We start from the raw sequence: 17,091 nt of genomic DNA on the forward strand, positions 1-17,091 counted from the left end.
CTCTCAGAGACCACTGCTCACCCCCAGACTGTCCTCCCCAGGAGGCTCAGCCTGATTCTGGAAGGCAAGGTCCACGGGGAAACCCGCCTGTAAATCTCAGCTCCCATCGCTCCCTCGGTGTGACCTGGGCCAGGATTGGGGCTCATGTACGTGGAGCCCCCCCACACCCCGCCACCCCGTGCTGGGCCTGTGCTTCTTTGCTCAGTGACGACTCGGGCATCAGATGTAGAGGATGCAGAAAGGTCTACGTGAGGTTTCTAACCTGCTCCAGCTAGAAGCGAAGAGCAAGGGAGAGAAGGTGATGAGGCTGAGGTGGGAAGTAGGTGGCAGGAAAGCTGGAAAAGACGGTAAAGAAGCAGACCACCGGACAGTTGATGATATGCAACAACGAGGGGCCCGTGTGCCTTTCCTGCCAAGAACCTAGGGGTGTAGCTCCAGAGGCACCCCATGGAAGTTCTAGGCACAGAACCAAGTACTTTGCCTCGAACCTACACGTGCCAGGGAGCACCCACCAGGGGCAGGCACCAGCCAGGTGGAAAGCTGAAGACCCTTTCTCTTCTTGGCCTTTCAGAGCAGAACCCGGGAAGAAACAGACATGGAGCATATACTCTGTGCATAGAAATAACAGTGGAAAGAGGGACTGTGGCTCTCTCTGGCAGGCAGTATCACGAATGCGAATTTTCTTCTCTATAGTTTCCCATATTATCCCTTTATAAAATGTACATGCATTCGTCTTTAATTACCAGAGAGTCATAAAAATAAATTCAGCTTTTCGGTTTGAGCCCTACTATTTCAGTCTGTTGGCATCTTTAAAAATCTTAAATGCAATTGTTCGATATTTTAGCTAGCTATCCTTCTTCCAGCTCTAACCTTTGCAGATTTAGAAGCATGCCTTTGTTTTTTATAGTTTTAATAAAACTGAATAAAACACAAGTACCATCCTCCAGACAGAACCAAGCCCGACTCATAGTCATTCAACACCAAGAAGGTGCTCCTGTCAGGCTGGCCCCACCCCACCCCTTTCTCCCACCACAGTCAGGAAAACAGAGACTCGCTTTTGATAAAACAAAGACATGCTAATTTATCAACCCAGTACAGTAATCCTGCCACAAGAAACAAACCAACGTCCAGAAATCATGCAGGAACTATGCTCTTCTCTGTTGATAGATCCCAACTTGTTTTTCTAAGTCTCCAATATGGTCTGTTTCTAAACCACTCCCTGTTTGGTCTGGGACGGAAAACTGTCATACTGCTGTGATTTCCAGAATTCACCTTTCATGCACTTGGGAAACCTAGGACAGCACTGCCAGTCTCTGGCCCCCTGACGTTTGTCCTTTTCTCCCGGTCACTCAAACACCACAAAAGTGGTTTCACAGCCACCGTGGGTTCTCTGGAGGGCTCTAGCATGAGTTGCACAGGTAGGCGGCCAAGAGCTCTCTGCTCCCAGCTGTCCCCTCCTGGGTTCCGAATTCTCTCAAAAGCCACACACATTCCATCCGTTCCCAGGTGACAAACCATGCTCCTGGATACGGAAGGACTGTGTAGAGAGGTTCCTCAATGGGAGCTTTAACAGGAAGCTTCACCTCATGCTTTTACCCCGATCCCTGTCACTGTCAGTCCAGCGGAAATAAACCCACACACGCGCGTGCACACACGCACAGCCAGGGGGCTGGCAGGCACCTCATCAGAGAACACAGGGTTCCTCACAGGCAGACACCCACCAACGGAAGCCTCAGATGTCTCCATTTGCTAAGTTTGAAATCAGAACCCCCTCAACAGGGCTCTACATGGAGCGGGGTGGCTTTCAAAATATTTCTTAGTAACAATGACTGATGGGGAAAACAAAAGCTGCCATCTGGTTCCTAGTTCTCTTTCTCTAATGCAGCTCTGAACAACTTCATTGGTTTGTTTCTCATCCATTAAGCCCTTACTCTGTGCCCACAGATGACCTTGGGTGGGGGAGGGAGGAAGTGATGAACGAGATCCTTCTGGTTCAGGGAGGGAAGAGCGTGAGTTATGAGGGGAAGCGAAAAGGAGGGATACTACAGATGAGCCCCAGGCCCCAGACCCTGCAAGCATCAGCTCCTACAATGGGCTGCTCACACCTAAGAATACAAGGCAGAACACAGACAAAGAAACTCCCATCTACCTGGTAGATGTTGTTCTGGATAACATACAGGATTCACCAAAGGGGATACACACGCTTCGCGGTGAGATGCATAAACCACAAACCACTGCTCAAACCGCTCTGTACTGTGTCAGGCTGCAAGGGGCCAAGTTCCCAGGGAGGAAGCGAAGACAGCCAGCCGCTATCCGCCCGCGCTGCTGGGACAGGGATGCTGGTGGGCTGATCCCAACTCTACAGGCAACGTAACTTCCTGCTGGCCTGGTTTCCGCCAGCAGCCCTGAGACGGGCGGGGAGAGCACACGTCAGCCAGGTGGACACTGTGGAGCTCGCCGGCGGGCAGTTTTTCAGGTCCCGCACTCACAGGGATGTGCTCGTTAAGGCCTGGGCAGGGCTGGGGGTGAAGCGCTCCTAAGGTCCCATCGTTGCCCTTAATCAGGAGACTCCTTGAAACTTCGTTTTTTGGGTGTTTTGTCAGTTTTCTAAAAATTCAAAAGAAGGGTCACAGGAAGACTCTTCCTTTGGATTCTCTCAAGAATTTGGTGCTTCTCACAAAGGAGCTGGGGAACTCGTTAGCAGTGAGTGATCCGCTTATGACTGGCTCCCGACTAACCACACCCGTGTGATACTACAGGGCGGGCGGGGGCAGACCAGAGCTCAGCAGTACTGCACTCACGGAGCAGTGAACAATTTGGGCCATTTCTGTGCGACAGTCTCCTTATCTGTAAAATGGGGCTCATCATCCTTGCCTTTCAGCACTGTGGGTAAGATGAAAGGAGGTGACCCTACGGGGAGCCACTTTACCACCACAGGGTGATACACAACTGTTAGCATCAAGATCTCTACGCCAGGAATGATGAATTTTCCTCGCTGAGTGTGCCTCCGTGGACTGGATGTTTACGGCACTCATCTACAAAGCAGTTACTTCTTGCTTGTTTTTCTCCTTCACGATCTCTTCCCTACCATCAGCGGGCTAAAGAGCTGGCAAGAAGCTCTGAGAGGACAGCACCCCCCCCCACACACACCCCTGTCCCAGGGTCCTGAGGATCCACCTTGTTCACCCCTGGGGGTGGGCCCGCCTTTCCCAGGAACTCTGCGTCCCCAGGCTGTCATCCCCTTGCTCACCTCCCTGGGAGCAACCTTCTCCCTCTTGGAAACAAATTATAATCAATTTTTCATTGTCCATGGGAATAGGGAGGACACTGGCCTAGAAACATCCTGAGCCACAGCCTTCCAGCCATTACCGCAAAAGCCTTTTACAACATTCACACACTTCCCTTCCTTGACCCACTGTGGCTGCTTCAGGCGATGAAACTTTCAGGTGAAGCAGAAGGAAGGCATTCTAGGCGCTGGGGGATCTGAGGCTCTGGCCCTGGCCTCACCATGCCCTCTCAGCTGCAGGGCAAGATACAGGCCCTGTTGGGGGCCTCAGTTTCCCCACCTACATTAGGGGCGACTACAGTTCTAGGTGGTATCTCAGGGCCCTTCCAGTCCCCGTTCCTCCAATTCTGGGAAATTCGTTTGCGTCTCCCGATTCGTGCTGACTTAGGGGAAGCCGCTCGGGCCCAGCAGGTGGTTGGACTGAGGAACCCTGTGACCTGATCAGGACGTCAGTGCTTCTCTGATGGTGACGCCAGGTGGACTATGTGCGCTGGGAGGGCGGGGACCTCGCCTGGCACCAGGGCATCCTGGCACAGGGGAGGCATTCACCGGGCAAGTGCTCACTGGACTCGCGTCCCAGAGCCGTGCCCGTCCTACGCTCAGGGAGGAAAGGATGTGGCAGGAGGAGCAAGGTTCCACTCACATGGGGCGTGGAACATGACGAGGACAGAGGAGTGTTCCTTCACAAACTGGTCAAAGTCTTCGTCGGTCAGGTGATAAACGGAGCCGCCCTCATCTGCCCAGGGAGTCTCGGGGGCCTGGGGCTGTGGCGGCTGTGGACTGGAAGACCAAAAACAGGCAGAGCTCAGAGCAAGCCCGGGGCCTGGGCAGCCCTTCCGAAATCCAGCCCCCTGGCCATAGCCCCCACGGTCACAGAAACCGCGCAGGGGAGAAGCAGGGGGCCAGCGGTCTGGCCCTGCCCACCTCGCTGTCCCGCAGAGCCCCAGACGTGCTCGGCCAAATGTCTCCTCACAAACAGTGGCTTTTAGCTACAGCTCCCTAGGCAGCTCAAGAAATCCCCCTTCCTCCCAGGAATCTGGGGGTTTGAGAGCGTCTCAAGCGCTTTCAAACTTTCAGCAAACCGGCAAGAATAAATAGCAACCACAAAGAGTGACCTTTGGCAAAGCTCACTGTTGTGTTTAGTAGCTCCCCACAGGCAAGGGCAGAGAGTGGGGAGAGGAAAGACCGGGTGGGGGGGAGGCAGGGGAATGCGCAGTGGTAAGGAGGAAAGAGAGGCCGAGTGTCTGAGAAAGACCAAATCTGGGTGGGGGAAGGGGCCGGGGCTGGGAAGGGGGGCTGCCACACAGGTGGAGCAACGCGTTCACTGACCAGCCTGGGAGGAGGGTCATGAGCAGGAAGAGTGGGGCCAAAGGGAACCAGGTCGGGGGCACCCTAACCCTGACAGCATCTACACGATGTCACTGATCCTTTCTAGAGACCGGGAGCAAAGTTCTCCAGTTCTCCCAGAGGCAGAGAGTGGGGGGGAGCCTGGCATGGAGGTCAGTCCAGATGTCGACTCCCCACCTGCTGGCTGAAAACCTCAGGACGCTGCTGCCTAAGCTCCGGGGAGGCTGCTTCCCCCTGGGACTAGGGCAGGCTGCTACGTGCGGCCCCAGCTGCTCCGGGAGAGGCCCGCAGGGGCCCTCTATCGCTCCAGAGTGGAGGACGAGGCTGCCCGTGACACGAGCTCCAGCTGCTTGCTGCCACAAGCACCTTTGCCAGAGCCCCTTAATTGCCTCTCTGAAAACACCCTTTAGGATGACAAATGTGAAAGGACAACCATTGTTTCCTGCCTTTGAGAGCCTACAGTAGAAAACACCGCACAGTGCCGGCAGCCAGCGCTAGAAATCATGAGCGAGAACACGGCCGACACAATGGGACCTGCCGCCCCCACTGCGGGGCCACCCCTACCCCACGGAGAGCCCGGGTTCAATGTCACCTTCAGAATCCCTCCCTGCTGGTGGCCTCAGCAGGGCCCCCTGGGCCCAAGCAGAGGGAAGCAGCAGGAAGCAGGCAAGCCATTTCCAGCCCGTGTACATCCAATGTCAGACGGCACGGGTGGCAAAATCATGCTTTGGGATGAGTCACTAGCCAGACAATGGTCCCAGAGCAACACCTGGAGACCTAGGCTCCCATGCTTGGGCTCCAAACACCACCGATTCCACTTCAGGGGATTTATCTTTCCAGTACAAATGCACACGTGCGGAACTATGTGTGTTCGAAGCGTTCATTGCAGATGATCTGCCATGCCGGATTGGTAGGAAATGGTTACATAAACTGCAGTCCATCCACACAACGGGGGCTGAGCACGATAGAGAAGAACAAAAAAAGCTCTGGATGCTCTGACGTGGACAGACCACTGGGACACACAGAACAGGCCACAATGTACTAAGTTCTGCATAAAGGAGGGAGAGATAAAAAATAGTAATCCACATTTGCTTGCATCTGCATAAAGGAACTAATCAAAGTTGTTGCCTCGAGGGGGTAGGAGGTAAAACAGGATGAAGGAAACCGGTGGAAGCGAGCCTTTCCAATGTATAATTTTCAAGTAACTTTTAAGGAATTATTTTAATTAAGTGAATGGAATCTATTCAGAAATTAAAATAACTTTTAAACATCCTACGAGAGCACAGAATAGAGAAGCCACGGCTTAGTTGCAGTACAAGCATATGAAAGCGCCTGAGAAACTTCTAGTTAAACATAGAGAACATACTCTAAAACCACTAAAATAACAGAACAAGACTTAAAAAACCTAAGAACCCACAGGAGCAAAAAGAACAGGGAAGAAGACAATTGTGAAGAGAGGAAAAGAGGTCAGTGCAATTTTAGAAGCTAGGAAGGCAACCTAGCAAAACAGAGGACAGAGACCTGAAGTGTGGGGTGCGGACAGGGGCCGGGGGCCCAACAACCACACCAAAAGCAAAGGCGAAGGCTCTGAAGGACCCCAAGGCACCACGCCTGGAAGCAGGGCCGGGGCAGAGGCTGGAAACAAGGGCATATACCGAAGGCCTGAGCAGCTCGGCCCTCAGATCCTGGCCCTCAGGCTACCAGCCAGGTGAACACCCCTGTCCCACACAGCAGACAACCGTTTACTTTCTGGAGAGGGCTGCAAAGCTGGGCATCGTGGTAAGAGGGCTCACTGCAAAGAGAAGGATTGAGTAGAAGTCTGTGGCCAAACACTATTCCCGACTAATGCCTTTTACCATCTGTCTCCTTAAAGGCCAGGGAGCCCTCTGACCCCTCCTGCACCTAACCCGCAGCACACCCAGTAAACGCTTTTTGAATAAATGATGGAATGAGAGAAGAACGGTTGAGGGGCCTGGAGGTGTTTAACCTGGAGAAGAGGAGATGTGGGCAACGCAACAGCTATCTTCGAGTACTTCAGACTGCGTCGGGAAGAGAAACGAGCGTTTATTTTCTGCGGCTCTGAAGAAGAGAAGCAGTGCCAACAAGCAGGCGCTCCAGAGAAGGAAGCTTCAGCCCCTGGACGTAAGAACCTTCTATCCACAACAGATGAGAGGGAGAGAGCCACGCTGGCAGTCAGAGAGCTGGGTTTGAGCCCCATATCCTCCACTTACCCACTCTAGAGCTTAAGCAGCCAACTTGACCTCAAACATCCACAAGACAGTGTACGTGGAGGCCTTGCTTTATCTCTCAGGTACATCTAGACAGATAATGCTCCAGGGTAAGATACTTTACTACCGGAATGTTCCTAGATATCATGTAGGACTGAAATCCAGAAATCGTTCAAGCAGGAGGAGGTGACCCCGACATGAGTCAGGGCCTCGTTCTCCGAGGTGTTTCAGTGAGACTGAGGTAACTACATCTGGAGGTAATGCAAACATCACAAGGCAAACTGCCAGGGACAGATTCACCGAGGTTTCTATTCCCTTCCAATCCTGCGACTCTGATTTCCTGAACTCTCCAGACTGGGAAGTTCACACAAACCAGACCCTTATCTGAGGTAGGTGCCCATGCGTAGATAAGAAGATGCAATAAGCATTACAAGTCAAGAAAACTTTGTGATTGCGCTCAGTTCACTTCTGGTTGAAATAAAAATACACAGGCAGAAACAAGTGGCTCAGTCAAAAGAGACTACCAAGCCCAACGCAGGAGCACGAAACCTACAGAGAGAAGAGTGAGAAACGTAGCCAGTGGGAGCACAAGGGGGCACACCTGACGCAATCAACGCACCTACCCCCGAGTCCTTGCACACTCAGACCCCGAAGTCTCCACCTGGACTCACCCAGTGGCCGGTGGCCAGCCACTCTTGGCGGGGGGGGGGGGGGGGGGGGGGATCTGGGCTCCTCTCTCCTGGGCTTCAGAAAGTCATCCAGAGGGTTAGCAAGGCCGGCTCCAAGCTCATTCTTCTACACTTGGCCACACACAAGCCCTGAGCAGCCAACAGGAAGGCCCAGGAAGAGGTGGGTGCCAGGAAGCAGGAAAGGTGGGAACACTGCCAGCCACCAGGATATGGGACAAAACTGGTAAAGACTTAAAACACCTGTCACAGGGAAAACCAAACTCGGAGCTGGGTACATGGGGGGAGGAGGGGGCGAGGAACTGGAAGGAAATTTACCAAAATATCACAACACATTATCTTTGGGTGGGGAAGAGAGAAGGGTTTTCCTTTTAAATATATTTTTAAGTTTTTCTATAATAACATATCTCACTTGAGAGTCTTGAAATAAAAAAATATTTCTTTAAAAATTAAGCCAGCTGGCAGCACAGTGACATCACCAGCTCTTGCTGGGGTGTGAGATGAGAGGGTTCACTGGGGGGTCTTTCAGGAGGTGGTCTCACTACCCTTGCTGTGCTAGGGAGCTGGGCTACAGTTATGCCTTCAGAGGAGCTGCCCCCACGAGTGCCCCTGACACAGTGATCACCGGAGGTCACACAGCTGGACAGGGCTGCCCAGGGAGTCCCAGATGCTATGCCCCCTTCCCTGGAGTCACCCCACCAATCTTCTCAGCCTGGAGACCAGGACTGAACCAAGAATTGCTAACAAGGGTTCCTCCCCATGTGGGGTGAAGAGAGGGAGAAAAGAAGAGGTAGGAAGGGGCGGGGGGGGCGCCAGCCTGGGTCTGCCTCCAGGTCTCCGTCCAGAGCAGAGTCTGGTGAAGGAGCTGGGTGGCGGTGGGCAGAGAGGAGAGGGTGGGGGACAGAGTGCCAGGCTCCACTGAGGAGACAACCACTTGTCTCAGAAACCCCACTGACATGCTTGTGTAGGGTTACCAAGCAACTCTCGACACTTAAAAAAAAAAAACACAAAAAAACTAAACCTTATCCTTCCAAAGAGATATGAGTGTATTTTGAAACCAGAAAAGGTTAGAGAAGGGGGAGGGAGGCAGACAGATTTTATGCTCTGGTGACAAATGAGATTGCTATTTGCTGAAACCTTCTCCCGAAGCAGAGTAAGATGTGTCTGGCTGGAGGAGAAGACATGCTTATTATCAAATGAAAAAGGAAAACAGGGGAGTGAAGGCCCAGGTTAAAACAATGAATACATGAGAATGGGGGAGCCACCGTCCCTGATGGGGACAGAGATATGAACATGTTTCCGAGAAACAAAATATCCCATGCACACGCGGTGCTACCGTTGCGTCTTATCTCCCAGGGACCCACGGAACAGAAGACTGAGAGTTTCAACCTTTAGAATCTGACAGTTTGTTTGTTTGGCGGGGGAGGCCGGGTGGGGCGGTACAAAATTCATCCTCCTTCCCATTCTGAAGACACATATTTTCAATCTCTGTATCTTTGGAGAACTCACTCTTTAACCTTGTGCCCTGCAGGTAACGGTGTCAATGAATATCCACCGTGCTGGCACCTGGGGAAGGGGAAGGAGGCTCCGACCAGCACCCCAGGGAGCTGCTGCCCAGCACAAGCCTGGCCCTGCTACCTATCAACTGCAGGAGCCGGGACAAGCTCCTTATTCATTAAGGCCGAGAAGAACGTCTTCCTTACCGGGCTGTTCTGAGGATTACATGAGAATCCATATAAAGTCTTTAGAACAGGGTCAGCCACAAAGTAGAGCCCAAAAAGTGTTAGCAGGTAGTATTCCAAGAATTATGCACAAATGGCCATACACTGGCAGTGACTGCGAAGTGCCAGACTGCTGACGGGCAGAGCTCTAAGCAAGCAGGGTAAGTGCTCGGCTGGGATGGCCCGAGGAGGCTGCCAGGAGAGGCGGCCCGTCCCCAGCTCCCCTGGAGGGGGAGACAGACTCCCCATCGAACACACCAGTCAAGGTCATGCCAGTCCCACGCCTAGCATGGTGGGGGTCCAGGTAAGGGGTAGTCTGAATTATGAGGATCTAATCACATTACAAACAGGGGTCACGAGGCTGCCGTGAAGCAGAGTCTGTGGGGAGTGCACTGAATGGCAAAGCACTCTACAAATGGAAGGTACCAGACTATTTCTTAGGAACTTCACAGCACCTAATACACTGCTGTATTTGAAATAAGTGTTCAACTGACAATCCAATTTTCAGAAAGACCGCAGGGGAGTCTCTCTCAAAACTGACATCCTAGATGAGAAATACCCCTATCCATCAGAGACATAGGAAGGGGAAAAGAACTATTTGAAATGCAGTCACCATGGCCAGCGTCACACCAAATCCTCCCGATTCCCATATCCTAAACCCACAAAGACCCCATCCTCACCTAGAAGCAACCCAGAAATCACCGTTTGGGCAGCACAGTGGGGCCTTTCCCTTCCGGGTTCTCTTCCCCAACCCCAGCCACAGCCCTGAGACCAGGGGTCTAGCTGAGTCCCTCCCTCTAGGCACACCCCCCCAAGGCAACCGTCCCACTTACTTCTTCAGCCATTCCACAATGTCCTCAGCTGTGGACCCATAGTTGTCATACTGGAACAGAAACCGTCCTTTCCTGTGAAATGTAGACAGACAACTTGGGCTCAGCCAGGGATGCAAACACCATCACAGAGAGGAGTGAGCATCGGAAGGGAAGCAGGGGACTTACTCGAAATAGCAGATGGTGGGGTAGCCTCGCACATTATACTCCTCCTTGATGTTCTCAAATTCTGAGGGGTAGACGTTCATCCCAGCCAGCACCTAGGAGCAAAGAGAGAACAGGCCTATCCACACTTGGCCCCGCAGACACCCCCACCTTGTCCATACACGGCCCATCCATCTGTCCCACCAGAAACAGATGAAGGGGACAAAGCCTCACAGCCTGACGTGCAGCCCCGGGCAGCAGGGGAGCAAGGCAAGCTAACCCAACTGGGAATGATGGCCCAGAGCTCTGGGAGATGCAGGGTCTGGGCCAGGTGCCGCCCTCTGCAGAGGTGCTCCTTTCACTTGCCCTGCAGGGGGAGCCATCCCAGAGCAGAAACAAAGTTCTGAGGGCTGAGGAAGACACCCGTCCTTGCTACCAAGTTTAAACAGGTCCTAGAGTGGGGCTACTGCCACCCAAGTATGCATTATGCCTTCTCCCTGCCCATGTCAACTACAGTTGAACTCCTCCCTAAGTTACTGAGTCACCACTCGGCCCCTCCGCAATGTCCGTCTGTCCACCTCGGCTTTGTGTACAATGTTCTCAGACCTCAGAGCTCCTATGTGGCCAAGGAGAGAGTGTGCTCTCATGACAACCCACCGGCCTGACTCTCCTCCCTCCAGACTGCTAGATCCCCTGCCTCTCACCTCCTGTTTACAACCATCACCTATAGCCCGACTGGACCATCTCCGAAGTCTGCACTTGTCCTGGTTGTAGGGGCCCCCATATCCAACACCCCTAAGTGGGAAAGGAGAATTTTAGTAGCCGTGTTACTAAATACTTAGAGCAACCCAGAGTCCCCTAACACTCCTTCCCTGAAGCAGGAATCTTGTTTTCTAGAGCAATATCAGGTGTCCAGAGAGAGGACCTTGAATCTGTTCTTACGAGAGAATGAAGACAGAGTGGCCAGACACAGGAGAACTGTTCCATGAAGCAGGGCAGCATGGAGGGGAGGGGAAAGGAAGTTCAAAAAGCCAGGAACAGTCACAGAAGCAGAGAGAAGAAACCCAGGAAACTGATTTTGCTGAACAACATAGAAGGAAACATAGGAAGAGAAAAAGGAAAACAGTAGTTTCAGTGGACAATGAACTTGGTTCAGAAGACTGCGTCCACTAAGGAATCATGTGGCCTTGGGCAAGTCACTCACCCTCACTGAGGCTCCTTGTGTGGGAGACATGGGTGATGAAAGTAGTCACAGGGCTCTCTAGAGAACTGAATAAGATGACCCACATCAGAAGACTCAGCACAAAACTAGGTGCTCAACCATCACCAAGTTCTTGATTTCCTATCAAATCCTCCTGGTGATGAGAGCCACCCATGCCTCTGGCAGCGCCATCCCTAGAGGCATCTAAACATGTCTTTCCAACTGTTTTAGGTATCTAGCACAATGCCTGGCATTCAGTAGGCACATAATAAATGCTTACTAAATCACTGATACTTCCCCCCAGCTGCTCATCTGTGGGATGTTGCAACGAACACAGGGAGAATAAGCCTGAAATAGAATTACTAGAAGCCCTGGGACCCTCTAAAGGCCATTCTGCTCATTTCCCCAGATGGATTCAGCAGCCTGTTCCAGTAATAATTGTCTACTTTAAAGTCCTTTTTTATTCTAATTGATCTCCCTAGTGTCAGCGCACATCCACCATGAGATTCCTCTTCCTCACCCTCCTCTTTCATTACATCACTTCCCTGCACAAAACCTTTCAATTCCACAGAATATGGGCTAGCATCTAACGCCACAGTCCAAGACCATACGGTCCCTATCTCATTTTTGAATTCTTCTTTCTTATAAAACCCTTAATTGTGTACCTGCTAGGGCCTAAGATTTTATTCTCCCAGGAATGGGACAGTCTGAGACCCACTGCACAGGGAGGAAGTTGGGCTGCTTGCCGTCTAAGGCACCTTGCAGATGGCAATATACCACGGCGGTGAGGAGCCCAGGCGCAGGTGTCAGGATGCTGGGTTTGGGTCCTACCTCCCCACTCAGTAGACGCATTTCCTTGAACAGTTGCCTGTGTGCCTCAGTTTCCTCATCGGCAGCCACCTCTTGTCATTGCTGTGATAGAGTATAGGTAAAGAATCTAGAACACTCAAAGTAAAGTATCTACAACTCTCAAAATATGTTAGCTGTCAATGTCCACAATAGCCAAACTATGGAAAGAGCCCAGATGTCCACTGACAGATGAATGGATAAAGAAGATGTGGTATGTACAGATACAATGGAATATGACTCAGCCATCAAAAAAAATGAAATCTTGCCATTTGCAACAACACGGATGGGACTAGAAAGTATTATGCTAAGAGAAATATGTCAACCAGAGGAAGACAATTACCATATGATCTCACTGATATGTGGAATTTAAGAAACAAAACAGGAGCATAAGGGAAGGGAGGGAAAAATAAAACAAAATAAAATCAGAAAGGGAGACAAACTATAAGAGACTCTTAATCATAGGAAACAGACTGAGGGTTGCTGGAAGGGAGGGAGGTGGGGGGATGGGGTAACTGGGTGATGGGCATTATGGAGGGCATGGGATGTAATGAGCACTGGGTGTTACATAAGACTGATGAATCATTAAACTCTACCCTGAAACTAATAATACAGTATATGTTAATTAATTGAATTTAAAATTTTAAAAATAAATTAATAAAAAAAATAAGTTAGCTGTTTTCATTAATACTCCTATGAAGCTCCGCAATTCTGCCCAAATTTCCAGAATACGTGCTGTGTCCCCCTGGCCCTTACTTTATGTCTTCTAGTCCTTTTGCTTAGGACTGTCCCCATCTCTCAATTTCTACCAAAGATTTGTCATCCTTTAAGGCAAACCAAACCACCCTTGCTTATGATGAACTTACAATGCTTTGAGTTTTTTGGTACTCTTGTGCCCCTTGGGCATTTATTAACTAGACAAATATCGTTTTAAAGATTTTATTTATTTATGAGAGAGAGCAAGAGAGCACAAGCAGGGGAAGCAGCAGGCAGAGGGAGAAGCAGAGTCGCCGCCAAGCAGGGAGCTTGATGTGGGACTCAATCCCAGGACCCCAGGATCATGATCTGAGCCGAAGGCAGATGCCCAACCGACTGAGCCACGTGGTGCCCCAAGATAAATATTTCTTGAACAACTATGTACAAACTCTTTTTTGAGTCTGGAAAGCCAAATGATGCAAAACTGGCCTCAGCCTAAAAGTTAAGGCCACAAGGCCTGACCTGGAGCCACATGTGCTGGTGCCGTTCGGTTGGCGTGACCCGCTCTGCCTCGCAGTCCAACGGGAACAAGCACGGGAGCTTCACAGAGCTGGTGCGCAAGGGAGGGGAAGGCTTCCACAGGCACAGAAGTGAGACAAACCAAGATGCAGCCCAAGAAGCAGGGAAGATGCTGGTTTAACAGGACTGTAGGGCACAGGAGGAGGCAGGAAGAGAAGGATGACGGGTTCACGGAGCTCACTCTGGACAAGGCTTTGATGTCTAAGAAACCAGGACTGTATTCAGGGGGTGCTGGAGGGTTTTCCAGCTGCATTTCTTTTTTTTAAGATTTTATTTATTTTATTTGAGAGAGAGAGAGAGCCCAGCAGGGGAAGGGGCAGAAGGAGAGGGACAAGCAGACTCCCTGCTGAGCAGGGCTCAATCCCAGGACCCTGGGATCATGACCTGAGCTGAAACCAAGAGTTGGACGTTCAACCAACTGAGCCACCCAGGAGCCCCTCCCCCCCCCTTTTTAAAAATATAAGCAGGTCAGGCTGTAAGGGGCAAGTCATGGGTGGTCAGGGAGAGAAGTCAGCAGTCTCTAGCAATCACCCTGTGTGGGCTAACCAGGGCCTGACCCAGGATGGTGGGCAGAGAGAGGATGGAAGATGTGAGGGAGAGAGATGCATGATGAGGCCCCGGTAAAAAGGCATGTTGGCAAAGGAGCCTGGGGTACTTGGGAAGAGCCATGAAAGCAAGCTGGCAGTCTGCTGGGTGGAAAGATACCGTGTTTCATTTTAGACACCCTGCATTTGGGACATAGGGAGAAAAATGCAGTCTGATACACGGTACTGGAACTTAGGGACTCAAGCTCCATGGAGTTATATTTTGTTGAAACTATGGACGTAGAGAAAATCACTGAAGGAAGGACCATCACAATAAGGAAAGCACAGTGCCAAGCCCTTGCTCCACTGTCCTAATAGGAAAAGAGGCTGAAAAGAGGAACCTTGGGAGCACCCTCATGTAGTGAGTGGGAGGAAGAGTAAGCCCAGAGCAGTGGAGGGGTCAATCATGGGCGTCTGTGAAATGTCTGTAGGTTACAGGGCTATTTCCACACACCAGCTACTTGCTCTTCACAACAACCTAGTGAGGTAGACAGGGTTTGCATCATCACCCCCATTTTACAGATAGGGAAACAGAGACTCCAAGCCTACGTGCCCGAGATCTCCTAGCTGGTTAGTAAGAGCCAGCACCAGAGTCTGATCTGCCCAAGTCTGTCACCATGACCGACCCATGTCGGGCCAACCTAGATGGCCCATCATGGCCAAGGTTAACAAAAGACTCAGTGGACCTCAGTACCTAGCAAAGCTGGGAAGCAGAGGCAGACGGGACAGGTTCCAAAGGCTGCTCTGAGACAGGGAGCAGCAATGGCTGCTGACGAGGATGTCAACTAGCAGCAGTACATGGGACAGACACCGATGAGTCACCAGACGTTAATGACAGCAAGAGAGAGGCAGATCTGAGTTTGGAAAATGGCAAAGGCTGAGCATCCCTGACCTGGCCTGGCTTCCATCTTAAAGACATCATCAAGTTGGCTATCTCCCAAGACATCGGTAGAGGAGGAAGGTTTTTGACCCTTGCCACAGACACGGCTAGCCGAAAAGGGCTCAAGATGACAGAGACAAGGGGCGCCTGGGTGGCTCAGTCGTTAAGCGTCTGCCTTCGGCTCAGGGCGTGATCCCGGCGTTCTGGGATCGAGTCCCACATCGGGCTCCTCTGCTGGGAGCCTGCTTCTTCCTCTCCCACTCCCCCTGCTTGTGTTCCCTCTCTCGCTGGCTGTCTTTCTCTCTGTCAAATAAATAAATAAAATCTTAAAAAAAAAAAAAAAGATGACAAAGACGAAGCAGAGATGGGACATGCTCGTCCAGCTGGGTTTCAGCAGTGGTGAGGGGGTAGTGGTTGATTTCTGGGGACTAGCAGCCCATCTCTGCCCTGTGGGTGAGGACAGAAGGAATCATGCTTCTGGTCGCCCTCTTTCTGGGGGAGCCGTGGCTATACCACGAGCCCTGGCCTCTGGAGGCCTCCTGCAGCGGGTCGTGTGCATGTGGCCACACCCCGTTCCCCATGTATGGAGCCGGGAAAGGGTGAGAACTTTCCAAAGGTGCTTTCCTAAGAAACAGAACAAAACCTACCCCACACAAGAAAATACAGAAGCAAGGAAATGAATTGAGTTCACACAACACAGATGCCTTAGGCCAAGGTAACTAACACCTGGCCAAAGCTGGGCTTGACCCGCCAGGCTCTCCAGGCACCCAGACGACCCTACTGAGTTTTCTGTAATGTTGTCTAGGGAACTGGAAGGGTCACTTTTTATGTTTCTTGACGTGGGCCCAGGCAGGGGAAGCAGGCACTGCTGTTTTTTTGTTTTTTTTCCTTTTTTTGGAAGCAGGTACCCTTAAAACAAGTCATCTTCAGGGCTAATCTTGACAAAGAGCCTCATATGAGCCCAAGGCCGAGGGGAAAGCCCTCATCCCACAAGCATCCATCCCACTTTGTCTCTGTCCTTAATAACTGATGCTCTGAATTCCTTTAAAAAGGAGGCACACTTGGGTGGCTCAGTCGCTTGAGCATCCGACTTTTGGTTTGGGATCAAGTCATGATCTCAGGGTTGTCGAACCAAGCATGGAGTCTGCTTGAGATTCTCTCTCCCTATGTCTTCCCCCGACTCACATGCACTCTCTCTCAAATAAATAAATAAAATCTCAAAAAAAAAAAAAACAAAAACAAAAACCAGGAACATCATTTTTTACGTAAATGCAGAGCTTAAAATAAAACGTCCCCAGGAGCAATAAGCCACACACTCATTCATTCATTCATCAGCACCTACGGGGTACCACTAGGAGCTTGGCCCTGTGCTTGTGTTGAAGAACCAGACATGAACCAAACAGAGCCCCAGGGCTCAAGAAGCTCACACTACAGTGAGAAAATCATATTATAATTAGTATCAATGGGTGAACAACGTGATCTGGAATAAAAGCAAAGAGGTGCAGACCTGGCCACGCATGGCGGGGACAAGCTCTGTGGGAGCACAGGAGGGGCTGGGAAGAATACTGAGCTCAGCAGGGAGATGCGCCGTTGGCTGAGAATCTTCCGGATGCTGCACAAGACTGGCCCCAAGACCTCGCCTGCCCTAGCGGAGCTGGCCGGGCATCTGTGATCTGACTGGGGCTGGAGCTGTCTGACTGCTGCCACACCGCTGAGCCAGGAAGTCGAGCTGAGGAGTTTTCGAAGGGTAAGCAAGTGTGGGTAGGGAGAACACTGGGCAATTAAGGCTTTTCTCCAGGCAAAATAATCGTGAAATATGCTATCTACTGAGGCCCCAAAATGCAAAGTGAAACTTCCCCCCAAGTGATGTATCTGTACCCCAAGGCCAAACATCTCTAGGCAGGTTGCTAAAAATTCATTAGTGAGAAACAAGCAGGACCTGGATGTTGCCCCAGAATGAGGTCAAAAGAGAAAGCACTGGCTCTCTGCAACCCAATCTTGCAGCCAGCTCTGCTGGCGGGGCTATCACCATGCCCAGGTGCTACCATGTCAACTTTCTAAAT

The 17,091-nt window shown here is 51.2% G+C and overlaps 1 protein-coding gene across 1 annotated transcript in view; it reads right to left on the reverse strand.

Annotated features, from left to right (window-relative positions):
* PDIA5 (protein disulfide isomerase family A member 5) overlaps positions 1-17,091 on the reverse strand; it is a 91,969-nt gene that overhangs the window by 23,834 nt on the left and 51,044 nt on the right. Inside the window, exons 9-11 of the mRNA XM_026494902.4 lie at positions 10,267-10,358; positions 10,102-10,173; positions 3,930-4,066 (exon numbers count right to left, since the gene is read on the reverse strand). Coding sequence (XP_026350687.2) covers positions 3,930-4,066; positions 10,102-10,173; positions 10,267-10,358 — 301 coding nt within the window. The remainder of the gene's footprint in view (positions 1-3,929; positions 4,067-10,101; positions 10,174-10,266; positions 10,359-17,091) is intronic.

The sequence above is a fragment of the Ursus arctos genome, unplaced genomic scaffold (genome assembly GCF_023065955.2).
Source record: "Ursus arctos isolate Adak ecotype North America unplaced genomic scaffold, UrsArc2.0 scaffold_4, whole genome shotgun sequence".
NCBI lineage: Eukaryota > Metazoa > Chordata > Mammalia > Carnivora > Ursidae > Ursus > Ursus arctos.